Source organism: Bactrocera latifrons, unplaced genomic scaffold, assembly GCF_001853355.1.
Source record: "Bactrocera latifrons isolate USDA-ARS-PBARC rearing strain unplaced genomic scaffold, ASM185335v1 scaffold_527, whole genome shotgun sequence".
NCBI lineage: Eukaryota > Metazoa > Arthropoda > Insecta > Diptera > Tephritidae > Bactrocera > Bactrocera latifrons.
Genome location: NW_017537187.1, coordinates 24627 through 51072, shown reverse-complemented (window position 1 = coordinate 51072; position 26446 = coordinate 24627). Strand labels below are relative to the sequence as shown.

Genomic DNA, 26446 nt, shown 5'->3' with positions numbered 1-26446 from the left:
CGTTCATGGCAGAAAAACCGACAAAAATTACAAAAATTGATGCCCTCCTTTTATCTATTATACGTACATTCATCGATCTAGTTAACTTTTTTCTTTGGGAACTGATTGTACTATTATATATGATCAAGTATGTGTAAAAATAAATGGGTTAATTGAGCCTGTCAATATTTTGCTCAAAATAATCATATCATCGACTGCCACTCGACGCATACGGTTGTTCTCTCAGTGTTTTCGGTGTCTACTTTGTACAGCGCGCCTACGAGCTAATTCGTTTCACGTGTTTTGCAATTTACTTTTTCTTCTTTCTATAGTGTTTTCTCTAACTTTTCAATACAGTCAGCTCCAGAGGTAAAATTTTTTCAAAATGTCCCGTGGTGGGACCCAACTGGGAAATAATCGGTTCGCCCTGTTAGATTCTAGTCCCGATTCCATCAATGGAATTTGAAAGGTCGAGGACAACCTGACTGACCTTAATCTCTTTATCAATCAATTTTCACCACACATTATCGGACTACAAGAAACACTTCTCCCCGCTAATAAATCAGCTTACACTCCCAAYAACTACGTAGGTTACTTTTATAATCTCCCCCGCAATAAAACAGCTAAACAAGGAATAGCCATTTTTATAAAAAAAATCTGTTATACATAAACAAATTCCTGTTTCCTTCAACATAGCCACCCTAGCAGTGGAAATCGACATAGGCTTTAAATTTTCGAGCGAAAAATTGACAAAATTTGACCTCTTCCCCACTCTACCAACAAAAGCAAAAGACCATCCCAAATATTTGGTGGTAAGTGCGACAGATACGAATAAACCTCTAAACAAATACTCCTGTTTCGCAATCCATAAAGCCTTATTAAACATAAGCTCTGAAATAATAAAAATCAGCGAGCTACGGAACGGAAACCTACTTCTTCTTGTGAAAAACAACATTATCGCCAAAAAGTTCACGTCTACAAAACAACTATTAGGAATTTGCAACGTCAAAATTGACTTACACAAAAATCTCAACTCTAGCAAAGAAACTGCCAAGTTCTTGCCTTGGTCACATCAAAAAACGTTGTAATAAGCCCCCTGTATGTGACACATGTGCTTTGCCACCCCACCCTCCGCCATGCACCCGTTCCTTTTGCGTAAATTGCTCAGGCAATCACTCATCCTCCAGTAAAGAATGCCCGAAATTTGAACAAATAAAAAAAATAATCACTATCCAAACAGACAACAAATGCTCATATCGYGAAGCAGTAAACATACATAAATTGCAAACTCCACCAACTTTTACTTCTTCATCTCCCTCATTCTCTAACATATTAAACAATTCAACCAACAAAAACAACGACAATAACAAGAAAACAACAACCCAACCTGAAATTCACACAGTTACTCCCTCTGTCAACTCAAATAATAACATAGAACCAAAGCCAAAAGAAACAAATTCACCAAACTCAACAAACAACATTTACTCATTAAACTCATTACCAACCTCAACGGCAGTCGATGACTCTTCCACGACGACTCTCGACTACACTTCAACGATCCCACTCATTTCCACCTTTATTACTCACCTTAACAACTCAACCTCCCACTCACCCTCCGCACAAATAGATACCCTCAGTTCTGAATACACTATGCGTATTCTTCAATGGAATTTGAAAGGTCTATTTGACAWCTACGCTGACCTTAATCTCCTTATCAATCAATTTTCCCCACACATTATCGGACTACAAGAAACACTTCTCCCCGCTAATAAATCAGCTTACACTCCCAACAACTACGTAGGTTACTTTTATAACCTTCCCCGCATTAAAATAGCTAAACAAGGAATAGCCATTTTTATAAAAAAATCTGTTATACATAAACAAATTCCCATTTTCTCCAACATAACCACCCTAGCAGTGGAAAAGGACATAGGCTTTAAATTTTCGGTAATTACGTGCTACATACCACCGCACCAAAATTTTAACTCCAGTGAAATCATAAAGATTGCCGATTCCTTTTCTATACCATCTATAATTTTGGGCGATTTCAACGCCTGGATCCCTCTTTGGGGCTCTGGTTCTACAAACCGCAGAGGTCAGGAGTTAGAAGACGCCATACTTGCCAAAAGCCTTGTCGTTCTAAATGATGGACAACCAACACACTTCTCCACACATAATTCTTTCACCCACGTAGACATTGTCCTTTCATCGGCCTCAATTGCTCCTAAACTTTCGTCCCTGACATTAAAAAATTTACATAATAGTGACCATTTCCCCATCGTAACCACCCTGTCTACTCCCAGTTTATATACCATTAAAGCGAGAGCAAAATTCTTAACTGAGAAAGCTGATTGGGCTAAGTATTGTTCACTTATCTCCTCTTTTATTCTAGAAAAGTTGTATCTAGCAACATAAACGCGGAAGCATCCACAATAAAATCTGTTATACTCTCAGCTGCACACTTAGCCATTCCCCAAACTAATACTAAACAGTTTTTCACAAAGCTTCCATATTGGTCTAAATGTTATCTGTGTTAAGAAATAGAAAACAAACGTTATGGGCTAGCTACAAACACCAACCGAACAATCAACAACTTAATACAATACAAAAAAGCCAATGACACTTTTCGAAAGGAATTAAAAAATGCAAAAAGACAATCGTTTGTAAATTTTACAGCTAACATAAAGCCTGCCTCTAGTCCTAAAAAGGTTTGGTCGGATATAAGAGCTCCGTCGGGCGCATCTAAACACCATAAAATTGATTTTATCCACTCTACACAAGACCCTATCTATGACCCCAAAGAGATTGCTGAACACTTTGCAAGTTCATGGTCTAATGCTTCTCATAATTCTAATTTCCACATGGACTTCAGCTGTTTTACGGGAATTAGAAGAGCCTTCCTCCTGAATCGTAAAATTTTTGTCAGCGTAAATAGTCAAAACTCTAACATGTACCCCTTGCACAACGACGTGCCACAAGGCTCCCCTCTTTCAGTTACCTTATTTATAATTGCTTTTAATGAAATCAGCTCCCTATTATCCCAATACGACACGGTTGAGCATTTAATGTACGCTGATGACGTTCTAATATTTTCCGCTCTCAAAGACCTTACACTAATGACAGAAACTTTCACTAGAATTCTAGATGACATATCCAACTGGTCAAAAATTTCTGGATGTAAAATCTCAGCTAACAAAMGGTTCAACAAAACAAAATGCATCTTTCCTATCCTATCCCTTTCTAATACCCAAATTCCTCACACTCAGAATACTTGGTGTAATTTTCGATAAAAAACTAACTTACAAGGAACATTGTAAATATGTTAGAATAAATTGAATATCTAGACTTCACATTATTAAGTATTTATCATCTAAGCACTATCATATACATATGTCAAATCTTGTAAATATTATAAAAGCACTGATGTTATCAAAAATTGATTTTGGACTCGCGATTATGGTCACTGCGCAAAATCTCACCTTGCATGCATCCAAGCGCCTTACCACACAGCATTAAGAAGAAGCATACGCGTGTTCCCCACCTCTCCGATCAAAGCCGTTTAGCCGTTTAGCCGATGCAGGCCTACCGAGCATCCAGCAAAGAACTAAATATAATACCATGATACTTCTACCTAGGATTCTCCATAAAAGAAGCAAAACCTTTTTCAACATCCTCGAGACGTCTACAACTAGGATGAATGCATCGAACAAACAGTCCACCCTCATGCAATGCATAGTCCTGATCAACGACCTCAATCTAATATCCACACCCGAATTACTCGTCGAGCCTGACCATCCACATTTATAAACACTCTGTCAAAGCACCAGAAACTAAAARCCAGCTCCAACGATTTTTTTCTGCTTTTCAACGATGCTATTGAGTCTTATAAACCAGAATGGGAACCCGATGGGTCAAAAACGGATACTACTACCACGTTTGCAGTGTCAAACGATAAGGGTGTCACTATTACTGTCGGTGCTTTGCCAACATATTGCTCGGTTTTTACAGCAGAAGCTGCAGCAATTTACGAAGCGGTTCTATTCGCCTCATCAACAGGAGAAAACATATAATATGTAGCGATAGTAAATCAACCATTGATGCACTTCAAAACTCAGAAAATAATTCATGGCTAATACAGAAWATACGCGACAAACTCTTCCATCATGAAAACAGCATAAAAATAATGTGGGTACCAGGGCATGCTGGTATAAAAGGCAATGCGACAACAGATAAACATGCAAAAGAAGGTAGTAGAGAGCCGTTGGTGTTCTTTCCTCACTTTACTACTAAAGACATTAAAGAACATATAAAAAAATACTGTCATCATATGCATCTCCGAGATTGGACTAGCTACCAACATTAAAACCCAACTGGTGTAAAACCTATCTACCCATCGGACTGCTCATGCCACAATATCAAGACGTTCACTCGTCTTAGAATAGGCCATACTACAAGAACTCACAGCCATATTCTTAACGGTACCGATCAACCAAGCTGTCACCATTGCAACGCTCCCACCCAATCAGTCATTCACCTCATTGATGAATGTCCTACACTGCATTTATTAAGGAAATCAACTTTTGGGAATAAGAGACCTTCCGACCTTCTCAAAGCAACAAATAGCGATAACAACAGTGCCATTAATAAATTTCTTAAACCGTGTAACATCAAAGACATATAACACCACATAAAACTAAATAACCTTACCAAATATTTTCTTTTCACCATAATCTTAGTATTAAGAGCCGAAGGGCCTGGTAGCCAGTGCTGATTCTTACAAGTGGATTAATTATTTATAACTAGTTCTCTTTTAAATAAATAAATAAAAAATAAATAATAAGTATGCCAGTTAAAGTTAATATAAAATATATAAATACTTACATATACATATATAGAGCTGCATAGTCAACAATCAACCTTCTTATATTTTGTTCCTTGTCACGATGGTTGACATGGTTGACTTTTGCCTTTTCTATTATTTCTGTATTATCTTAAATCTTTCAAAATACGGTAAATATACTTTGATAGAGTTATGAATGTGTGTACATATAAAGTATGCTTGTATTGAAATGTTGGTCTTAATGTGTAAATATGAAATGAATAAACGTGTGCAAGTTTAAGCTATGAGAATTATTTCACTTGTAGATATATGTATGTATATATAAGTGTCTGGTATTAACTTTAGTAAGTTCAGTTGTGACTTGGGAAAATCACTTACCACTATTCTAATAAGCAGATTTTTTGGCAACAGAGCAGCAGATTCTATACAATATGCTTTTCGTTAATAATTAGTGTACCCAGATTTTCCGAGGTCTTTAACTGCGTCCTTAACTGTCTAACACAAATTATTAACTTGAAAAATCTTTGAAAAGTCATCTGGTTGATACTAACCTTAAATATTTCCACAAACTAAAATATTGTGAAACCCTATATTTCGAAGAGTTTGGACAGACTGTCAAATAAAATATACTCTCTACTTCATTGTTTATATAACATGTTTTATGTAGTGTCCGACTGTTTAATCGGCATCAGCAATGGCTAAAAGTTGGGTATGACATAAAAGCAGTAAAAGTAAAGCAGTATGCTATGCTTCTTTAGTTAAATATGCAGGTGTCATTATTTAGATCATGGGTGTCATCCCGGCTTCCATTAAACATCAAAAAGTTTTTTCGATACTACCTTTCAAAAAAAAAAAAACCAAATTAAGGAATAAGTATATATAAAATTTACTCATATAATCAATAGAGATCGAATTAATTCATTTAAGCAAATTATTTTCATTGAATTTCTTTGTCCATTTTTTTTCATCATAAGATGATTTTTAAATTGCAGGGCTTCCTGTTAGTAAATCTCATTTTCCAAATATTACCATATATTTTGAGAAGGTCAAAATGGTTAGATAAAACTTAGGGAACCCCCTTATAATTTTTTATGTCACAGTGTTGGAAACATGGCTTTTATTAATAAAAACTATTTAAAAATTAATTTATACATAGAAATAGCCACATTAGAAATTATTTTAAATTCTTTCAAATTTTACTTTAAGACACAAATTAAATTTTTCCAACTAAACTTAATAAACTAGAATATTAAGTGTTAATACTCTCCCAAGTATATTAATTGACATCAGTTTCTGCCACTTACTCCTCATACATATGAAAGAGTGTAAAAATGTTTTGAGAAAATTACTATTAGTTATTCTTTGATCAACTAAACCTTCGATGACCCAATAATATTGCCTGAGGTGATAATTACTTCTGCTTGCATGAGCTTTCATGCAAAATTCTTTATCTAAAAGCATGTAAATTTGTGTAGATACATATTCTTACATATTACATTTGTATGCTTAACTTTAATGATACAAAATTTAATTTATTTATCTTTAGAGTTAACGATCGTATAATATCGGTGAATGGAGTGTCTTTAGAAAATGTTGAATATGCCACTGCTGTACAAGTCTTAAGGGATAGCGGCAACACCGTAGCGCTTGTGGTTAAACGGCGTGTGCCTATTACTTCCATCGCACAGAATCATCATTCCCATAGCATGAGCTCGGTAGGGGCAATTGCGTCGAATGTAAGCGGCGCACCAATTCAACCAGTGGGTTCGATACCTAACACCATGAGTCCACCGAATTCGCTGAATACCGCTTTTGTGCAAAATAATGCAGCGCAACCCATCAAAATTACCCTCTCAAAAGGGAGCAAAAAGGACGACTTTGGCATTGTGCTTGGCTGCAGATTATTCATCAAAGAAATTTCAACGAGAGCGCGTGATCAATTAACGGCCAATGGCTATTCGCTGCAAGAAGGTGATGTAGTTACGAGAATACATAACACAAATTGTGGAGACACAATGAATTTGAAGGAGGCAAAAAAAATTATTGATGCCTGTAAGGAGCGTTTAAACTTGGTGGTTTTACGCGACATCACCAATCAGGCGGTAACAGCAATGACCAATCAGTTAAATAATTCAGCAACACAATCGAATTTATATATTAGCCACCAAGCACAGGGTTCCAACTGCAGTAATAATTTGGATGATCCATATTTGGGAGGTGCAAATTACTCATCTCAGAATTTATATGTACAACCGCCGACTCGTTCGATGATGAATGGTGCAGCAAATGGAATAAATGAGGAAAAAAGTAATCTGACACCAAGGGGTCGTTCACGTGGCCCTATCATGGATGGTGTTTCACTCTTGCAGCTCGACCGTCCAGTAACTCCTCCAAATAGTAACCGTGCACGAAGCGATGAGCCGCCGCGACCGCCTCCTCCTCGTGTCAATGGTAATGGAAGCACAGAGGACTTTTATAGTACACGTCGACAAGTATTCGAGTCAGATCAAATGGCACATTCACGACAATCGTCGGAGCCACGATTTATATCCTTCCAAAAAGAGGGAAGCGTGGGAATACGACTGACGGGTGGAAACGAATCTGGAATATTTGTTACGGCTGTTCAACCTGGTTCCGCAGCATCTTTGCAGGGACTTTCTCCTGGAGATAAGATCCTTAAAGTCAATGATATGGATATGCAAGGCGTAACTCGTGAAGAAGCTGTTCTTTTTCTACTCAGCTTGCAAGATCGGATCGATTTAATTGTGCAATTTTGCAAGGATGACTATGATGAGGTGGTGACGAATCAGCGTGGTGATTCTTTTCATATTAAAACCCACTTTCACTGCGACAATCCTTCRAAAGGTGAGATGGCGTTCAAAGCCGGAGACGTTTTTCGTGTAATTGATACACTTCACAATGGTGTTGTTGGCTCATGGCAAGTACTGAAAATAGGTAGAGGACACCAAGAGATGCAGCGCGGTGTTATCCCTAATAAATCCCGAGCTGAAGAATTGGCAACTGCACAATTCAATGCAAACAAAAAAGAAATGAATTCAAATGAATCTCGCGGAAATTTCTTTAGAAGAAGGAGGTAAAATTCACTTTTAAAAATTTATATTTATTTATTACTATAAAATATAAGCTCACCTAAACTAACCTAGCCTTTTATACATTTTAATCGACTTTCAACTGTCACATAAAGAGCAGCTCTAACCAATTTTCGTTTACTTTTTTCATTGCCTRCATAAAATAAATAAAAATAAAGTTTCATTGACGCTCATAATAAAACACAATAGCAGCAAAACAAATTTCTGTTCGACTGAAATGGTGACGCACAACGCACTTCATAACATTTTTTGAACATTCAATTTTCGATTCCATCATTAATTCGATTAGCGAATATTGAATCTCATTCATAATAASGCTCTATATGTGAATACTCTAAGAAATTACTATACTTTTACGGATTTTTATGAGTACTTTTAGAATATACTATACTTTTAGGATTTTAACATACAATTTATGTATATAATAGATCTACTCAACGCCGTTCAAAGAGCCTTTCTAGAGAAAATTGGGATGACGTTGTTTTTGCCGATAGCATATCAAAATTTCCTGCATACGAACGAGTTGTTTTGCGCCATCCCGGATTCGTTCGACCGCTTGTACTTTTTGGTCCAGTCTCTGATTTAGCACGTGAAAAGCTGGCTAAAGATTACCGCGACAAGTTCTCTGTACCTCTACAAGATGATGATAAGTCGAATTCAAAATGTAGAATAGTGCGCTTGTCAAATATACGGGATATAATGGATCGCGGCAAACATGCCCTACTGGATATAACTCCGAATGCGGTTGACCGCCTAAACTATGCGCAATTCTATCCGATTGTTATATTTTTGAAGACTGACAGTAAACATGTCATTAAACAATTGCGACATGGACTGCCTAAATCGGCACACAAGAGCTCGAAAAAATTGCTAGAACAATGTCAGAAACTCGAACGTATTTGGTCACATATATTTAGCACCCAGATTGTATTAAACGATGAGGAATCATGGTATCGAAAGCTACGCGATGCAATTGATCTGCAGCAAAGTGGAGCGGTGTGGATGTCTGAGTCGAAGGTAAGARGATCTAGCGGTCATTCACAATATTTTAATAATTTTTGTACAACAAAATTTATGTAGCAATCATACAATAGCTTAACACATATATATGATTGTGCTTAATTACTCAGAGAATATATAATTTTAAACCGATTTTATGCCTTGCAAGGAAATTCCTCGATTTAGCGATTAAATGCAGTTGTATATTGAAAAATATGACTCACTTACTAATAATTTCATAGTAGATCTTTATATTTTGGTTAAGGATTGTAATGACTTYATAATTGGTGTTTTGAAAGAACGATACTTACAAGCTGTCTCGTGCTTATGAATACAAATACGAATGTATGGATGTATTACTAACCAAAACGATTAAATCTTAAGTTTTAATAAGTTAATTCAAATGATTTGCTAGTACGGAGCTGTAAATGAGTATCCGGAGAACCAAATTATCGCCTTATAATTCACATAGCTAAAGTATTACTTTCCATCGAAGTAAAAATAGGTATCTGTAATCAAAAACCCCCATCTTCTGACGAGGAGCTATTGCATCATCAAAAAGTAAAAAATATATTTATGAAATTCTCAACTAATTGTGCCATTTTGGTTAGCTGAGCCATACAATTATTGTCAAATTAAAAATAGCAAACTCCCCTTAACTTGTTTATGAAAATTAAAAGTGGAAAAATTACATTAAAAATTTTGAATGCCGAATATTTTGAACACAATATTTATAAAATTAAATAATCAGAGTACACTTTCAATTACTATTGCAAGTTTTAGTCTACCCTAATAACTGAATCTAGCATTAGGAAAATACAAACCGATACATATTTTTATAATGTTGTACTTTGTTTGACTATACGTAATATAATTAATTTATTATATATATTAACTGGTGGAGGTAACTATTAATATTTTAACAATTCGAATATTTTTCACATTCCTCCGTAATCCCATAGTTCCCAGAGTCCCCAAATGAAGTGATATTCCCTCCACATATCGCACCACCATGCAACTTCCCTTGCTGTCGCCCTTCATCATCTTCAGTAGCCCGTTGTTCCATTGGTCGCAGGAATTCCTTCTCACTATTAACGTACCAAAGGTCTCTAACACCACCACGCCCGCTACCATTACGAAACGAAATAAATTATAATTCCATACCCAATACGCCAGTCGGTAAGATAAAACAACAACATTGCTTTTACAAAGTAGTGCCAATTATAAAGCCATCCTCATCTATGCCTGGTGGTTTAGCCACAAAGTCTTCGGGTATGCACTTTTCGAATGACATCAATAATGTATCCCTTGTTAAAGTAACATCACAGTACCACACCTCCCAACCAAATTTACTAGGTCCATCAGATGAGCTAAATCAAGAAAGCACTAGAAGTCATGATAGTATCGCAATAGAAAATATAACCTCTACTATTAATGGACTCTCAATGATCAATAGCTGTGAGGGTAATCTAAATAATGCCAGAAGTAGTGGATCCATTTGTAATGCATCCTCCCGAAATATTGGACGTACGCCGCATACCATCGAACCACGAACCACTGCCTACTACTATAACGAGCTCATACATAAACCAGCTATATTTGACTCAAAGTTAAATTTACTAAGCGATACGAAGAAGGAGGGAAATCACACATATGAATATTTCAATAGCAAAAAACACGATCAATCTAATACGATTCAAACATCAGTGGAGCCTGTGTCATTATCGTCAGTTGACGAAAGTGTTATGAGTAATAATCCTTTAGCTTCGCAAATTGGCATAAACAACTCCCATTTAATTGCAAACAGTAAACCTAATAAACAAATACACATGGCCGCCAGTACTACAATAACAAACAACAACGGAGGAAACGGGAAGGATAATCTGAACGGTAACTTTGAGGTGTCCATGCCACTAACAGCCCATAGTGTAATCAATTCATCCAAAAACATTTTAAATAATATTAATAACGCTGAGGCACAAGTAGAAAAGAGTGAAATCCCAACACCGGCTGCTAGAAACTTTTCCACTTTAAACCCTCCTTCCGCTTCCTCAATTAAAAATTCATCGCCAGCTAGCATGCATTATCACAACTTCAACAAGAATAGCTACAACACAAACAACAAATTACGCAGAATTTCTGATGAATCAAATAATAACTTTGGCAGTAGCAATGAATGAATGGCATGAGATTTAATACTAATTTATTTGAATTGAAGTAATTGCACGTATTATGAATGGTGTAAGAAACCACTTTGTTCCAAACACATATGTTTTATGATCTCAAATGCGACTCGTATTTCAGGCGTACAGTTACTTCTTTTCATCTGCATGCCCATTTTAGCTGCATACATATATACATACGTRCATATGTATGTAAGAATGGGTACAAAGTGTCAAGAATTTTCCCTACGCATGGAATCCGTTACAATGTGTGTTTGTGATTTGTTCGTCTAATTTATAATGTAAATATATACAAATTTGTTATTAGTTTTAAGTCCAAGTTATGTTAACATACATATRTATGTATGTATATTTATTATAAATGCTCGTAAGTGTACCAGTTCGTAAATTTGCTTTTTGAAGACATTAAAAAATCGGTTTTCTACTATGATATATGTATTATATAAGTATATTAAAATGAATAACGCTTGTATGTACTTTCGGCAGTTTTAATATATTATACATACATATGTGCAATATGTGGTATGTAGTTGAACGAACTAAATTCTAATAATGTACTATTTATTTATTAAGCTTATATAAACATACTTACATACATACCTTCATATACATATATGTTTCTATCACACTGTTGCTAACTAAATGTTTTTGTATTTCTATTTCGTTTTTCCCATGTTAATGAAACTCATTACGAAAATGTCATCATGGTCATTTCCCTGCTTTATTAATCCCTTACTGTTGAATACATCCCAATAAATATGAAATGTACTTTACCTCTATTCCTTACTCGTATTGTCCTTCGTCTGGCTTCGGTTGACGTTAATTGATTTGATTGGATCATTGCTCGGCTACACATATATATATACATTAATTATATGTATATGTTATTATTAAATTAATTTCGTTTATCTTTGTAATGCAATGTTTTGTTTTTGTTTTATGTTTCTCTCTTGATGTTAATTGCTACTTTTTAAACATTCTTTGTTTTGTTTTCGTCTTAAAATGCGACTTTTGTTTCGCCTYTTTGCAAATACAAATACTGATCAAACCAATCATGCTTTCCTTGTCTTACAATAATATCCCACAAACTTACTTACACTTCATATCCCTTATGAATTACCCTTAGCCTATTGAGTCCCTGTCCGATGATTTCCTTTTTCCCATGACCACCTCCCGTTTATCGTACGCATCGAGTCCGGAATCCGATTTGGAATTAAGTCCAGGGCCATCGACATCATTATCCCTTGGCAATTTGCCGCAATTGGTTAAATCGAGTTCAGATCCGTCAATAGCCACTAATCAGGATAACTTGGATAGGGATAGAGATACAGTTGGTGATGGACTACCACCTCCATATACGGTAAGAGGCATACATCTATACAACCATTCACTCTTACGCACACATACAAACGTATATTTATTTATTTGTGATATATTTTGCTAACATTTGAAATCAGGGAAATTATTTAAGTTTGTCTGTTCGTACGTTCAATCAAATATTACGTAAAAAATAAATACTACGTTTAAAAAAAATATTAGACTCAGTAAAATGTTTAAAAAACTTTGTTCAATTGTGAAAATAGATAATGAAAGCTTATATTCGTATTAAACTAATATCTTACAAACATAAGGTTCCTTACGAACATGCCGTTAATTCACCTTCAAACCGTCGACAGACCATTGAAGCCAATAAGTATGAGACTTATGCGACACGATCAAGTAAAATTGGTGCAGGCGGCGGAGTGACCGATCCTTCAACAACACCTTCAACACGTCCACAATCTTTGTATGGGATACATGCGCCTGTTCTACCACCGCGTATCGATCGTCAATTGAAACCAGGTTTGGTAGAGATACCCCCATCTTCTAGAACGAATAGTTCGGGTGGAACGTTGGGCCGATCAGCTCAAGATCGTCTGTTTGGCAAAGCGATTGTCAATGACGAGGTGCAAGCTGAATACATCTCTCGCAATGTTAACGACTCAATCGATCGCCAACACTCTTCATTAGAGCGACAAGCACTTCTCAATGCAGCCATATCTACCCAACCAAGTATTGGCAACAAAGCCACACAGCCAAATGTCAATTCGTACGATAGTACGTCCAGTTATGATTCTTATAATGCTTCGCAATTAACTGTACAAAATCTAGGCAGGCTTGGGCCGAATGCTCCCGATGATCTTAAGTCAGTACCGAATGCAAAGTAAGTATAAATCAAATATGTATTAATATTTCGCTTAGTTTGTATTTTGAAGTATTTAAGATGTATTACGTTTTTTCTTTTAAGTCGTCCGCTACCACCAGTTGGCATTGGCTCTAAGGGTGTGGACTATGCCCGCACCAACCACGACCATCGAAATTTTTCAGGTCCCAACGATCTTAATCGTCAAAGTCCGGTCAGAGCTACTTATCATGAGGCCAATACAGCTAGAAATATCGGTAATTTCTAATTGACATTGATATCTATAATATAATAAAATAAAACGAATTGTTAAAATTTTTCTCAGATTCACGTAACGGACAATTGCATCGACCATCAAATTTGGAACTTGACAACAGTCCACGTAAACCGGTAGTTGAAACAAAAACTGACTATGGAAAATATAGGTGAGTAAATTAAGAAATAACAGACATATATATTCTAATAATCTTTAAATACCGTGGGTGTAGTATTAGGCCGTTATCAGTTCGAGTGTATTTTTAAAACACATAATTTGCATAAAGTTTTTTTTAAAAAATTAGTACCCTTATTTTATATTGGATACAATAGAAAATTTTGATACATTTTAAAAATACTCTAAATGTTGTTAAATAAATTTGGGTTCTGTTTTTCGATTCGGCAACAATTGAATGGCATTTAAAATACCCGCGGTATTACTAACTAAATGATTACTGATTCAATAAATAAMTCGTATATTTTATTTATTTCTTTAAAAACAAACAAAAACTGCATGACAACAAATCAAAATCAAATATGCGACTATGCAAACTGAAATATCTGATTGGGTAAAYGTTTCTTTGCATAACATGCGTTGTTTACTGTACACATGCCCGCTCAATACTTAATTGTAAACATTTTCTTTGAAACGGTGAAGAAGATATCATTTATGTTTACATCCAATACACTTGCATTATCGACATCCAGCCATGGCTTGTAAACCGACAATGGTGGCTAGTAAATCAATGTTGTTCACATCTACATGTAATAACTTAGCGTCAAATTTCAATGCGAAAATCGGCTGCAATAAAATTGTAGAACGTCCAAAATATCATATTATTGAAAATATATCAATTTGCGACACACTTGTTTGAATACGTTTAAAGCCGAATGGAGGAATTTCTTGTATCGATATTTCTTTCTTTTATTCTACCATACACTGAACAATTTGCAATTTACCCATTTGCTGTTGAACTTATTTAACGTTAATGCAATGTGAAAAGCGGATACAATTGCAGAAGTCGAGGAGAATTTTGATTGGCGATATGGTCTGATCCAAAGCCATAAAGTCGACTTTAGCTTTATGCATTGCATGCACGCAAATAAAACTGCATTATTTTTACATACATACATATATTCATAGTATATTATATATAATATAATATATTTGTATAGACATGATTTTTAATTTGAATTTTAACAGCCATTATAGTTTACCTGTGCAAAATATATTTTTTTCTTATCAGCTTATTACGTTATCTTTGTGTTTGTTTTCCCATGTATTTAAATATTTTATCTTTCTCATCATCTGTTTACCCGATTTGGTTGTCACTTGTCCTTCAACTTGTCCCCGTCTTAATTTTTTGATAACATCACTACGAAAAATACTTTGCAATAGCCGCAATAACTCCGTGACGCAAGCTGATTACAACAAATTGCCGAAAAATCCACATTTGATTTTACCGACATCGAATATAAATAATAACGCTAGTAATGGATCATCGATAAATGGTACTGGCCCATTTAAACCAGTTCCCCCACCCAAACCCAAAAACTATCGCCCACCAATGCAAGGAGGTAACAGCACAGGTCAGTGGGAAAGTGGGGTAAGTTGAAAAATACTTTTCTGAAATGTATGTATTTATTTAAAGAAAATATTCATTGTTAGGACTCGAGCTCTCCGCGTTCACCAAATGGATTTTTTTATTCATCCTTGGCAGCTTCTCATCATCATTACTCCCAGCAAACACCTGGCTCACCAGGCCCTGGCAATAATAATAACAACTGCATGCAATCAACATATAGCAGCGGTGGCAATTTCGTCCAACAGTCACAATATCCTGCTCCTCCAGTCAACGGATATGTTGGTAACCACCACTACAACGGCGGCAGTGGTACAGGGCCTTATATTGCTCCCCATCGGGGCATGCCAGGTTCAATTGGTAAGTTAACTGCTAACCAAAGCATTAGTGTATAAAAATTAGATTCAATTAAATATCTATCGTACAGTTCTGATATGGAATAACTGAATATACATATATACATAAAATAYATATGTAGTATAGTTGGAAATAAGTTTATTCTGCCTCCTCTAATTACGCTTATATTAGGTTGTCAAAAAAAGTCTTGCGGTATTTTTGCGGTATTATTATTGAATTTTCAATTGTTCATACAATTTTTTTGATGACTCATGCCCAGCTCTTGATGCCATTCTCTTTCGACCAGTTCAGCAATTTTATCGCAATTTTCGACGACAGGCCTTCCGGAACGTTGCGCATCTTCGACCACCTCTACACCAGAACGAAAACGTTGAAACCATCGTTGTGCGGGGGAAATGGAAACTGTAACGGGTCCATAAACTGCACAAATTTTATTGGTACTGTAAAATATGCCGTATTTTCTCTTTATTTTGCTCCATGCTGGCGACGCTATAACTCACGAACGACTTWAAAGAAACGACAATCAATCAAACAGGTGTTAACGCGTGAAATGAGCTTTCCAAAAAGGTATAGCATGACCCGATGCGACGAATAAAACTAGAACTACGCGCTCTCAGCGGAAACCAGCGAAAATACCGCAAGACTTTTTGGACAACCTAATATTTATGTGGTGCATTTGTATTGCATTAAATCCATTTACCCAGGATTAATTTTATTATTATATAGTTATATTGATCGTCCTGTTAATTGTAAATGTATCTTTACTTAAGGAAATATTCCCTCTCATCCACCTGAACGAAACCCATTAGATTTGGCTGGTAGTCGAGAGCAGCGCGGATCCGCATTTGAATTATACCGCAAACCTCAAATTGGCACAACAGCGCACCATCACAACATGAGGTAATGATCGCGCATAACACACTTACATTGCTGACATATATATACATACAAATTCCATAAATGGAAAACGTAGTTATTGCTCTGAACAATTAATCAATTATCCATAAGTTAATTCAAAGTTCAGCAATTTATTTATATTTTCCATATTTATATCACTGCTTTCAAGGATGTGTGTTAACGAAAAATGTTTTTATTTTTGTTTATATACAAAATATAGTTGTGATTTGTTCCGGTTAATGCTAATCAAAATTTATTATGTGCAAAGCAAACATTTCATAAATATTGCAGAGATAAAAATAATAATTTTTTACAAGATATCACCTTTATTTTGCAAAACCAAAGAAACGAAAATAAAACATTTTTCGGGATAACATTTTCACTGCATATTAAACCCTTAGAAAAGGAAAATATGCATTGCGTAAATTCCTAAATTTACTTGTTCTTAGTATTTATAATTAGTTGAGGTGGGTTGTGGGTAATAATGCATTCACATAGTTAATAGTTTAAATCTACTTCTACTTAAGAATACGTTTACATATATTAATATATGGTACAAAACTAACCCTTAAATAACATTTTCGAAATCCATTTCCACCCCTTAGATTTTCTATAYATATTTGTGTTTAAATAATTTTTTGGTGCAAGTTATAAATGAAAATAACTCCGATTGGTATTGCAAAATAAAGAGTTGGAATATTTTTTACAAAAATAAAACAAATATAACCGAAGTATTCACAAAAATATATTAATACGAAAAGAATTTGAAAATAATTAAATAAGAAAAAAGAAGCACACATACAAATTCAGGACATTAAATCGTAAGAACCAGTTAATAGAGTGTGTAATTGGTATTTTTTGAGACTTTGGAGATTTGTAATATGATAAGGGCAATAACAAAATCACATTTAAAAATAAGAAATAAGGATTACCACCTCTGCTATCAATCTCTACTTTCTTCCTGTAATCTATTTACTTCATCTTCTCAAACTTTTCATAATACATTTTGTGTATCCAATTTTTTTATTACTGTATTCATTACACATACATAAGCGGATATACTCGTTCATTGCTCTTCTAGTTATATCTAACAAGTATTTCCTTATAACAAGGCGCCAAAGTTTAAAATGAGAGGTAGTTTTGTAAAAAACGCATGCCCCAATCCAAAGTCCAAAAAAGTACTACAAGAAGTTATCAATCTTTTTTAATCAATTAAATCGAAATTTTACGAAAAGTAATTCCATTCTTAATTAATCGCATTTGAATAAGTTCATTACGATTAAATTGTATAGTATATGTTGTTTCTCAGTAGAACCAAGTAAAAACTATACACAGTCTTATAAACTAAATGAAAAAGAATTCTCACAAATTTAATTTTCTCGTCAAATCAGGTTTTAATATATCATAGAACATTTTTATTTACGTGTATGTATGAAACCGGTCAGAAAGCCCTTTTCTCTTGAATTCATTTCTCAATTTTCGATTCACTCAATAACATCTTTAGCGAAATGGAGCCATATGAAGAAAGATTTGAGGGTTATTATGCGATGTCACCACCTCCCCCGCCACCAGGTCATCCATGTTCACGTTCAATCTCCAGTTATCCAGGTCAAATAGCTGCACCTCAACCGTCTCCAAATCATAATGCTGATTATTACACTTATCAAATGCCTCAAAAGTCTTACTTAGAAAATATAATGCCGCCACCTTTACCACCGCACAAAACGAAGAAGAAATCAGTATTGAAAAGTCCTTTGGTGGCTATTAAAAACGCTTTTATTAAAACAACAAAGCCTCTAAGGCGTATGAACAGTATGGTTGAACCAGAACGGAGACCGAAGTCATCGATTAAAAGACAGCATTCAATGCTTGAACATGGTATGCAAAGACCCTACTACCCAGATGAATACCCCACATATCCAGCTGGATTTGAGGATCGATATTCCCATGGATCGCAGAGAAGTGGCATGGCTTCCCATAAGTTGATGCCAAGAGAACAGTATTTTAGACAACAATACGACGGTCATTATCATCATGACTTAATAAATAGTACATATCAAAATTTAGAAAGTGAAGATATATATGGAAATATGGGTACGGTTCCTCGAAAGCATAGAGGCTCGACAGAAGAGTATGCAACTTCTGAACATGAAGATTTATATGCAAATAGAGCTTTTATTGATTTGGAACGCCGACAKGCTGAGGCAATAGCGGCTGCTAATCGAAACGGTCGGAAAATAATACGACGGCATAGTACCACGACAGCCGACCACATTGGTCGTAAAATACCAGTTATTGATTCTTCCATTGTGTCAGGCTATGACCCGGGCGTATATAAAAGTAAAATGGATGCTTTTAATCCACCAAATCAACGTAGAGCTCCAAATTCAGAACTTATGACACGCAGACATTTTTATAGTTCGACCGTGAACGAAATGGTGGAACCAACTTATCAATACCACAGGGATCTGCCACGCGGCATCCGACGAAGTCCACCCAATGAATTTAAAAAAGAGATTCAAGGAAGGAATAGAGAGCAAGGTTGCAGTTCACATAGTAGTAGTCAATCAGAGCGTGATGACAAATCCGAACGTGAATCAATTTACCAAAGTAAACGGGAAGTCAAAGACAGTGCTTTGAAAACACGTGCTCAGTTAAGGGATCAAATTTACCAAACTCGTCGGGAAGCATTAGATAGCATGGCTGAACCAATATATGTTTCCAGAAAAAAGGAGACTGTTCGTCCAGAGCCTATATATGAAACTAAGGAAGAAGGTATTTTGCATTCACGTGAAAATGAGACTGATGAGAAGAAAGAAGAGTATACTGATTGTGCAAATTCTGAAGGAAATCAGATGAACGAAGCCTTAAGTCGATCAGACCTACAGAAATCCTCAGACACAATAATCGAAAATACATTAGCAAAATCGCCCGATCCTCCAGAAACTAAAGCCCCTCTTGTTCAGAGTGAGGATATAGATGATGATTTAGATGGCACAGATAACGACGAGGCAACATTGTGCAAAATTCCCARCAACGAATTAAAAGAAAGCGATGCAATAATGCAAACATCAAGTAACGAGTCTCGTGAGCTCTTAGACGAAGTATTTGAAAAATTTCCTTTGGTTGTAGAGGGGCCACCAATAAAAGCTTTAGAGCCACCACAACCAACTAAATGTATAAACACTCGTCCACCACGTGTACCATTTCATATTTCAAATATTTTAAAACGCACAGGACCTCCACCTAACGCAGCTATGGCAGACAGTCGTACGTCTTTAGAAACACAATACACATCACAAGCAAGTTTACCTGTAGGCCCACCAAAAGCAAGTAGTACACCTTATACTAGTAACATATCGTTACCGATAGCTGGGCCTCTACCTACAACAGCTCCACCTATTGCAGCTACATCATCTACAGATGCATTTCCATCTATCCCACGTGAGCCGAGTACCACACGTGGAATCTTTGATTCGAGTGGAGGAAYGCTAGCAGACGCTGTTTGGAATGTTTCTCTCCAGATACCACCGGGCGCCATCCAAACTGGCGTGAGACAAGAAATATATTTCACAGTTAGTGATCCAAGGTTGGGAGAAGCCGTTGGTGGACCTCCACTGGATATGGAAAACGGTTTGTTTCATCACATACATACATAAATGAATACAATACTTTTTAGGTGTAATAGAAATAACAAAAATTCACTGTACGTTTGCGACACGACCTATTTTATTTACTGCTTCTTGTATAACTCTCTCGCACMATTTCGCATTACTACACTTTCCTGCATGCAGTTGGTAATAGATAATATTTGTAAATAATAACATATATATGTATATATATGCATGTGTATTATATTCATTTAATTATTAATAAAATAACACCAGAAAATTATAAGTAAATATACACTGAAAATAGCAATTAAAAACAAGTAAGGGCTAAATTCGGGTTCAAGCGAACATTTTAACTCTTGCAACCTGCAAGAATCAAAGCCAAGAAAATACTTTAAGGTGTAAAAGTAATCATAAAGAGTGATGCTATTGTAAGAGAAAGGATTATCCCTTAATTTCAGTTATATATTACGGTATTGCGGTATTTTCGCTAGTTGGCGCTGAGAGCGCGTAGTTCTAGTTTTATTCGTCGCATCGGGTCATGCTATACCTTTTTGGAAAGCTCAGTTCACRCGCCTGTTTGATTGATTGTCGTTTCTTTTAAGTCGTTCGTAAGTTATATCGTCGCAAACATGGAGCAAAATAAAGAGAAAATGCGGCATATTTTACAGTACTAATACGATAAAGACAAAAGTGCATCTCAAGCCGCCAATAAAATGTGTGCAGTTTATGGACCCGATACAGTTTCCATTTCCCCCGCACAACGATGGTTTCAACGTTTTCGTTCTGGTGTAGAGGTGGTCGAAGATGCGCCAAGTTCCGGAAGGCCTGTCGTCGAAAATTGCGATAAAATCGCTGAATTGGTCGAAAGAGACCGGCATAGTAGCAGCCCTAGCATCGGTCAAGAGCTGGGCATGAGTCATCAAAATTTTATGAACAATGGAAAATTCAATAAAAATACCGCAAAAATACCGCAAGACTTTTTTGACAACCTAATATATCACAAATTTACCGACATTTTCGATCAAAGGATAACTATAGTTACCGGGGTCTAAATATTCGGCACCTAGGGGCTTGAACATTTTTTTGGATTTAAACAATTTTTGGTCATAAGATGGCACACACTAAAGTCATTATTCGTGCAAAGTTCTAACCCGTTAATTAATTACTTCTTGAATCTTCCACAGGCTCCTATAAAGCTTTCTAGTTGTTTTTAACAGCACTGTTGGTCAGGGTTATCCTCCAATTTCATAGATTTTCGCACTTTCGGTAGAAGCTCTTATAAGATTTGTATTTAGCAAATTTGATTCTTGTAGCTTATGGGAGTATTCTGGTTTAGAAGCCCGAATTTTAGGTAATTTTTTTTTGACGCTATAAAAAAAATCAAAAATTATTTTGACTATTAATTTTTTATATACTTTTTATTGATATTCTAAGAATACAAAATAGAGACTGATGAAACAATGGCCTGGTGTGCATTATATAAATCCTTTTCGTGACCTAAAATAAAAATTTATGCGAAATCTGGAATGATAAAAGTGTTGTTATCGCACTTCGAAATGTTTTTGATAAAAAAAATTGTGTTACAAAATGGTTCAGGTTTGCAAAAGAAGTTTCGAATTTTTCCTGTTTTTTAATTTAAAAAAAATCTTTCGAAAGCTCTTCATAGTGCGATACTATAATGTATAAGAAAGCTCTGTGTAAAATTTTATGTGAATCGGTTGAGCAGAACTTGAGATATCATGCACACCGTTTYTAGAAAAGTAGTTATGAGAAAGACGATTTTAAAATTGTCACCGGCTGCGGTTTTGTCAGCGCGTCACAAAATGAGCTATAACTCGGAAAATAACTATAAATAAATGCAAAAAAAAAAAATCGATTTTTCCGAATTTCTAAACCAGAATACCCCCTTAAGAGAAGGGTGCCACGACCACATTTTCAAACAAATTTTACCAAGATGACCATTGTCACTGCGAACCAATGTATCARTATTACAGCTTTATATCTTAATTTRGGACTTAATAATGGCCCTTTTTATATTTTAGGTTAATGGCAATTTGTGGTCACCTCAAGTTACAGCTTGCACKGACGGACAGACAAACATACTGTCAATTTCAACTTTTCTTGACATCCTGATCTATTTTATACATATATATAACGCTATATCTATCTCGCTYAATTTTAGGTGATACGTTAGGTAAACAAAACAGAGTATTATTATAGACTATATTTGCTAAAAACCAAATGCATGTAAGCATTATTTCTTTCGTAGATGACAATTTTGAAACAGAATAATATTATTTATAATAAAATATTTAATATTTAGTTATTAATTTGAAACGTAATTTACGGAATTAATTGAATTCCGCAAGCGAAAATTCCCATTCAATCCGCCGCAGCCTTTGCAAAGTTTGCAACATACATGAATTTGGCCCTATAACTCCTGTTGTTTTCCTTTTTGTATTGCTATGTATATAAAAATGATATTATTATACGTAGTAACGTCCATGAAAAACGAAGTATATTTATAAGCAGATACACATACGAATATTTGTCGACATGGAACTATTATTAGGACAGAATTAATTTAGAAAAGAATAGTACTAAACAATATTGTAAATTATTTGATTCAGTTCAGTAGAAATTAAATCTTTTCGCACATGTTTTGTGAAATTGTTTCCAATTCTTGTGTTATGAATGATTCGGTTTGGAAATGTCGGCAAAGAATGGCCTTTCAATTAAAAATTTCGTTTTATATAATGAGATAATTATATTTTTATGATCTGCACTAATTTATGTATTCTCACATAGGGACACGATAATTGCAGATTACTTATTTCTAATTAATTTTATGCCATTAGCATTGTTTTTTAGTATTAGCCAATTAATATGGACCTACATATTGTACGTCTTTGAAGTTGTTAATCAAAAGCATATGTATGTATGTAAATTTTTTTTAGCACACTGTATATACATATGTAAATCAAAGCTTTAATAATACAAATTGTCAAAAATAAATAGTACGCATAAGTATATCATCAATCTGACTTACATTTAATATTTATTCGTAGGTGAAACAATGTTATCTCCYTTAGTAATGTGTGGTCCACAAGGGCTCGAATTTCTTGTGCCAGTAACACTTAATATTCCACATTGTGCGGGCAGAACAGCATCATTGGGATTGGCGTTGAAAGCGACCGATAGCGAGAAAAACTTACATACGGAGTGGGACAATATCGACTTACCAAGCAACGCAGCTGCTCATACAGTCTCAGTGAAAGTGGATCATTTCTAGAATATCAAATTTTTTATTTAGTTTAAGACGTAAATATCATATTTATTTATAAGAGTCATTATATTGAAATTAATCCACCAATAATCAGTATCCGCAAATATTTAGTAGTTACAGAAAACAGAGTGTATTTGTAAATAACAAAATATTATTACACATACAATATTACATCCATATGTTTGCAATATGCTGAAAAGTGCAAAAATATTTGTGCCTTTAAATAGGTATTTTAACACAAAATATGTTAGGACCCAAAATGTGTATAGTTGTTAGAATGATTTCATTAATATAAAGATTAATACTTGTATGTCAATAATAAGAATATGAATTTATGGTAGACAATTTTAAGGTTATCTTTATAAGCATAATCTAATTGGAAAGTATTGTATGTTAAATACATACACATGTATACAATAAGTATTCAAAAATATCAGTAATATACGCATTTTTATATACTAATTTAACGGTTTACTTATTTTAAAAATAAATACTAAACTTCTTATACAAGTTTTTTCTTTCATGATAAAAGTCGTTGAAAGGAACTTGAATCTTTTCAGAAACCATTTCTATTAATGCGACGAATTTTATTAGTTGTTTTTTAATAGTATGATGGTGAGAAATAGTTTTAGAAACTAATACTATRTGTAATAATATCAATATCGATAATATCGGTATACAAGTGACGTTCTACTAGCTTTGGTTACTATATCAAGATTTTGTATTACGTGTGCTGATCTCAGCATAATTTAAACTCAGATAACAGCACCATTTATTTCTGAATCACTTTTAAAGTAATTGACAGCAATGTTCAGACCTACGCAAGAATTCCTAAGATAAATAAAATAATAAAATCGAATTTGCTTAAAGTTTTGGTTTTAATAGATTTGGATAAATTTGCAACTTGGTTATAGGTTCCGTAGCATTAAGTACCTCAGGTTGTCCAAATGTTTAATGTTTGGCAACTTACAGAGAAATACACTGAAGAGCAAAACTAGAATCTGAGGAAACCGTTCCTTATGCTTTTTAGTGAGTTTGGGTAATTTGCCAGTTACGGTTTCCAAAACTCTATAAGTTCTCTATGTGGTTCATGTCTGGGCTTTGCGCAAGTTGCTTCATTGTTTAAAAATATTGCAATTTTAACCAATTTTGCACTAATTTCGAAGAGTGTTTAGATCATTGGTATGTGGGAATATAATCCAATTGGTGAATTTTATTTTAAAATGTCCAGATATTGCCATTTTTTGTCATCGATTTTTACGATTGGACCTACTTTATACTGCGTAATACAACCAAAYCTTTAAAAATTCTTCCCAAGCAATGCCCATACGCTAACATTTTGCGTTAAAAGTGGTAATCCTTGCTTTCTGATAGTTAATTTATTGGATGTAAATTTTGGTCTAACGTTTAGATTCTTGAATTTGAATTTTTTTGGGTCTCAAACCCTTGTTACATATTGGCCTTACCAGGTTGCTCCTTTTTCCAGTCGCAAAACCGTTATGTGGCAGATTTTAAGCTTCTTGTCAGTATCGCGAGCAGATTGCCCAGCAGTTAAATAAATTTCAACTTTTTGTTTAATTTCTTCCCATACACCCCGTATTTGAAGCACATTTGACTGTATTACAAGAAAGAATTGAAAACTTTTGTGTGAAATTTCGATTCGAATACTAAATTTCAAAGTTTACTTAGTGGGCACAAAATTGGAAACATGTAGTTTTTCCATACTTTCCATTTTTTTCGATAAAACAAATAATCCATGTATACAATGCAGTGCATCAAAGTTCATTTAAGTAATTATTGTTCCAGTTTTGCTTTTCAGTGCAAATAAGGGTAATATGAATGCAGCTTAGTCAGAATTATAAGTGCTGGCTACCTTGCAGTACTAGCGGTAGTTCGAAGCTGGTGAAATAAGTGTTTATTAGGAAACCACATCTACTTAATTTACTAGCGATAAGCAATGCGTCTTATCATTTCCTTTTTTGTATGAAATGTCCGCAAATCGGGTTAATTCCCACCTCCTCGTTTACAAAGGAACTGGTGAAATAGTACCCCATATTAGTGTCTCTAGAAAGATATCGCCAACGGTAATACTGCMCTGGTAAGGTTATTTACTGCGTGGAACTGTAAAGAAAATAAATAAGAATTAGAATTAGAAGAACAATCTTGATTGTATTCATACATACAGTAGACCTATAAAGTTTACATACACCTAGTTTTATTAAATTACGACACGTTTATTTGTTTCAAAATTAATAAATTTTGTGGTTTTTTTCTTTCCATTTCAATATATACATATTTGACATTAAATTTAACATATGAAATTTTTTTTTCTACACAAATAAAAAAAAAACAAATTAATGCTAAAGCTTAAAATGCGCCCTTAATTGGGAAAGTGCCGCTGCCCAGCTGGTTGATGTCCTCGTGAAAATAAAGGCTGACATCACCGCCGTCCAAGAAATGCGATGGACGGGACAAGGGCAGAGACGAGTAGGTCCTTGTCGCATTTACTACAGTGGCCATATAAAGGAGCGCAAGTTTGGTGAGGGATTCAYGGTGGGAGAGCGACTCCGTCGCCGAGTACTATCATTCACTCCGGTGAATGAACGTCTAGCCACAATGAGCATCAAAGTGAGGTTCTTCAACATATCGCTGATTTGCGACCACGCCCTGGTGGAAGAGAAAGACGATGTGACCAAAGATGCCTTTTTTGAGTGCAACGCMACGCACTTATGAGAGCTGCCCCCGCCACGATGTCAAAATCGTGCTTGGTGACTTTAACGCCAGGGTGGGCAAAGAAGGTATCTTTGGCACTACGGCACTACGGTCGGTAAAAGAAGACACGTCTCCAGTGTTTTAGATGTGCGTGCGCTCCGAGGTCCTAAAATCGACTCGAAYCACTATCTTGTTGCAGCCAAGATTCGCACCCGCCTCTGTGCAGCAAAAAATGCACGCCATCAAACATAAGGAATGTTCGACGTCGAGAAGCTGCTATTACAACAGACAGCTGAACGATTTTCTACTCGGCTTGCACTCCTGCTCTCTGAGAGCACTCGTCAACAACTCGGTATAAGGGAACTGTGGGACGAAACCATTGGTTTTCGGAAAGTGCAAAAGAGCAGTTGGTACGAGTGCCGTGTCGCAGTGGAGAGAAAACAGGCTGC

At 35.2% G+C, this 26446-nt stretch overlaps 1 protein-coding gene across 18 annotated transcripts in view; it reads left to right on the top strand.

Annotated features, from left to right (window-relative positions):
* Window positions 1-23759, top strand: part of LOC108974085 (tight junction protein ZO-1) — a 63932-nt gene extending 40173 nt beyond the window's left edge. For 3 of the 18 annotated variants that reach the window (XM_018941708.1, XM_018941713.1, XM_018941711.1), the window contains 11 exons: window positions 6366-7913; window positions 8358-8946; window positions 12238-12471; window positions 12743-13314; window positions 13399-13550; window positions 13619-13718; window positions 14948-15155; window positions 15218-15491; window positions 16259-16388; window positions 17890-20018; window positions 23068-23756. In XM_018941708.1, the coding sequence (XP_018797253.1) occupies window positions 6366-7913; window positions 8358-8946; window positions 12238-12471; window positions 12743-13314; window positions 13399-13550; window positions 13619-13718; window positions 14948-15155; window positions 15218-15491; window positions 16259-16388; window positions 17890-20018; window positions 23068-23291 (6160 nt within the window). In that variant the 3' untranslated portion in view covers window positions 23292-23756. Of the gene's footprint in view, window positions 1-6365; window positions 7914-8357; window positions 8947-12237; window positions 12472-12742; window positions 13315-13398; window positions 13551-13618; window positions 13719-14206; window positions 14718-14947; window positions 15156-15217; window positions 15492-16258; window positions 16393-17889; window positions 20019-23067 lie in introns of those variants that run through there. The other 15 variants (XM_018941701.1, XM_018941707.1, XM_018941716.1 and 12 more) reach the window with 13 other exon arrangements.
* Window positions 23760-26446: the final 2687 nt, after the last annotated feature.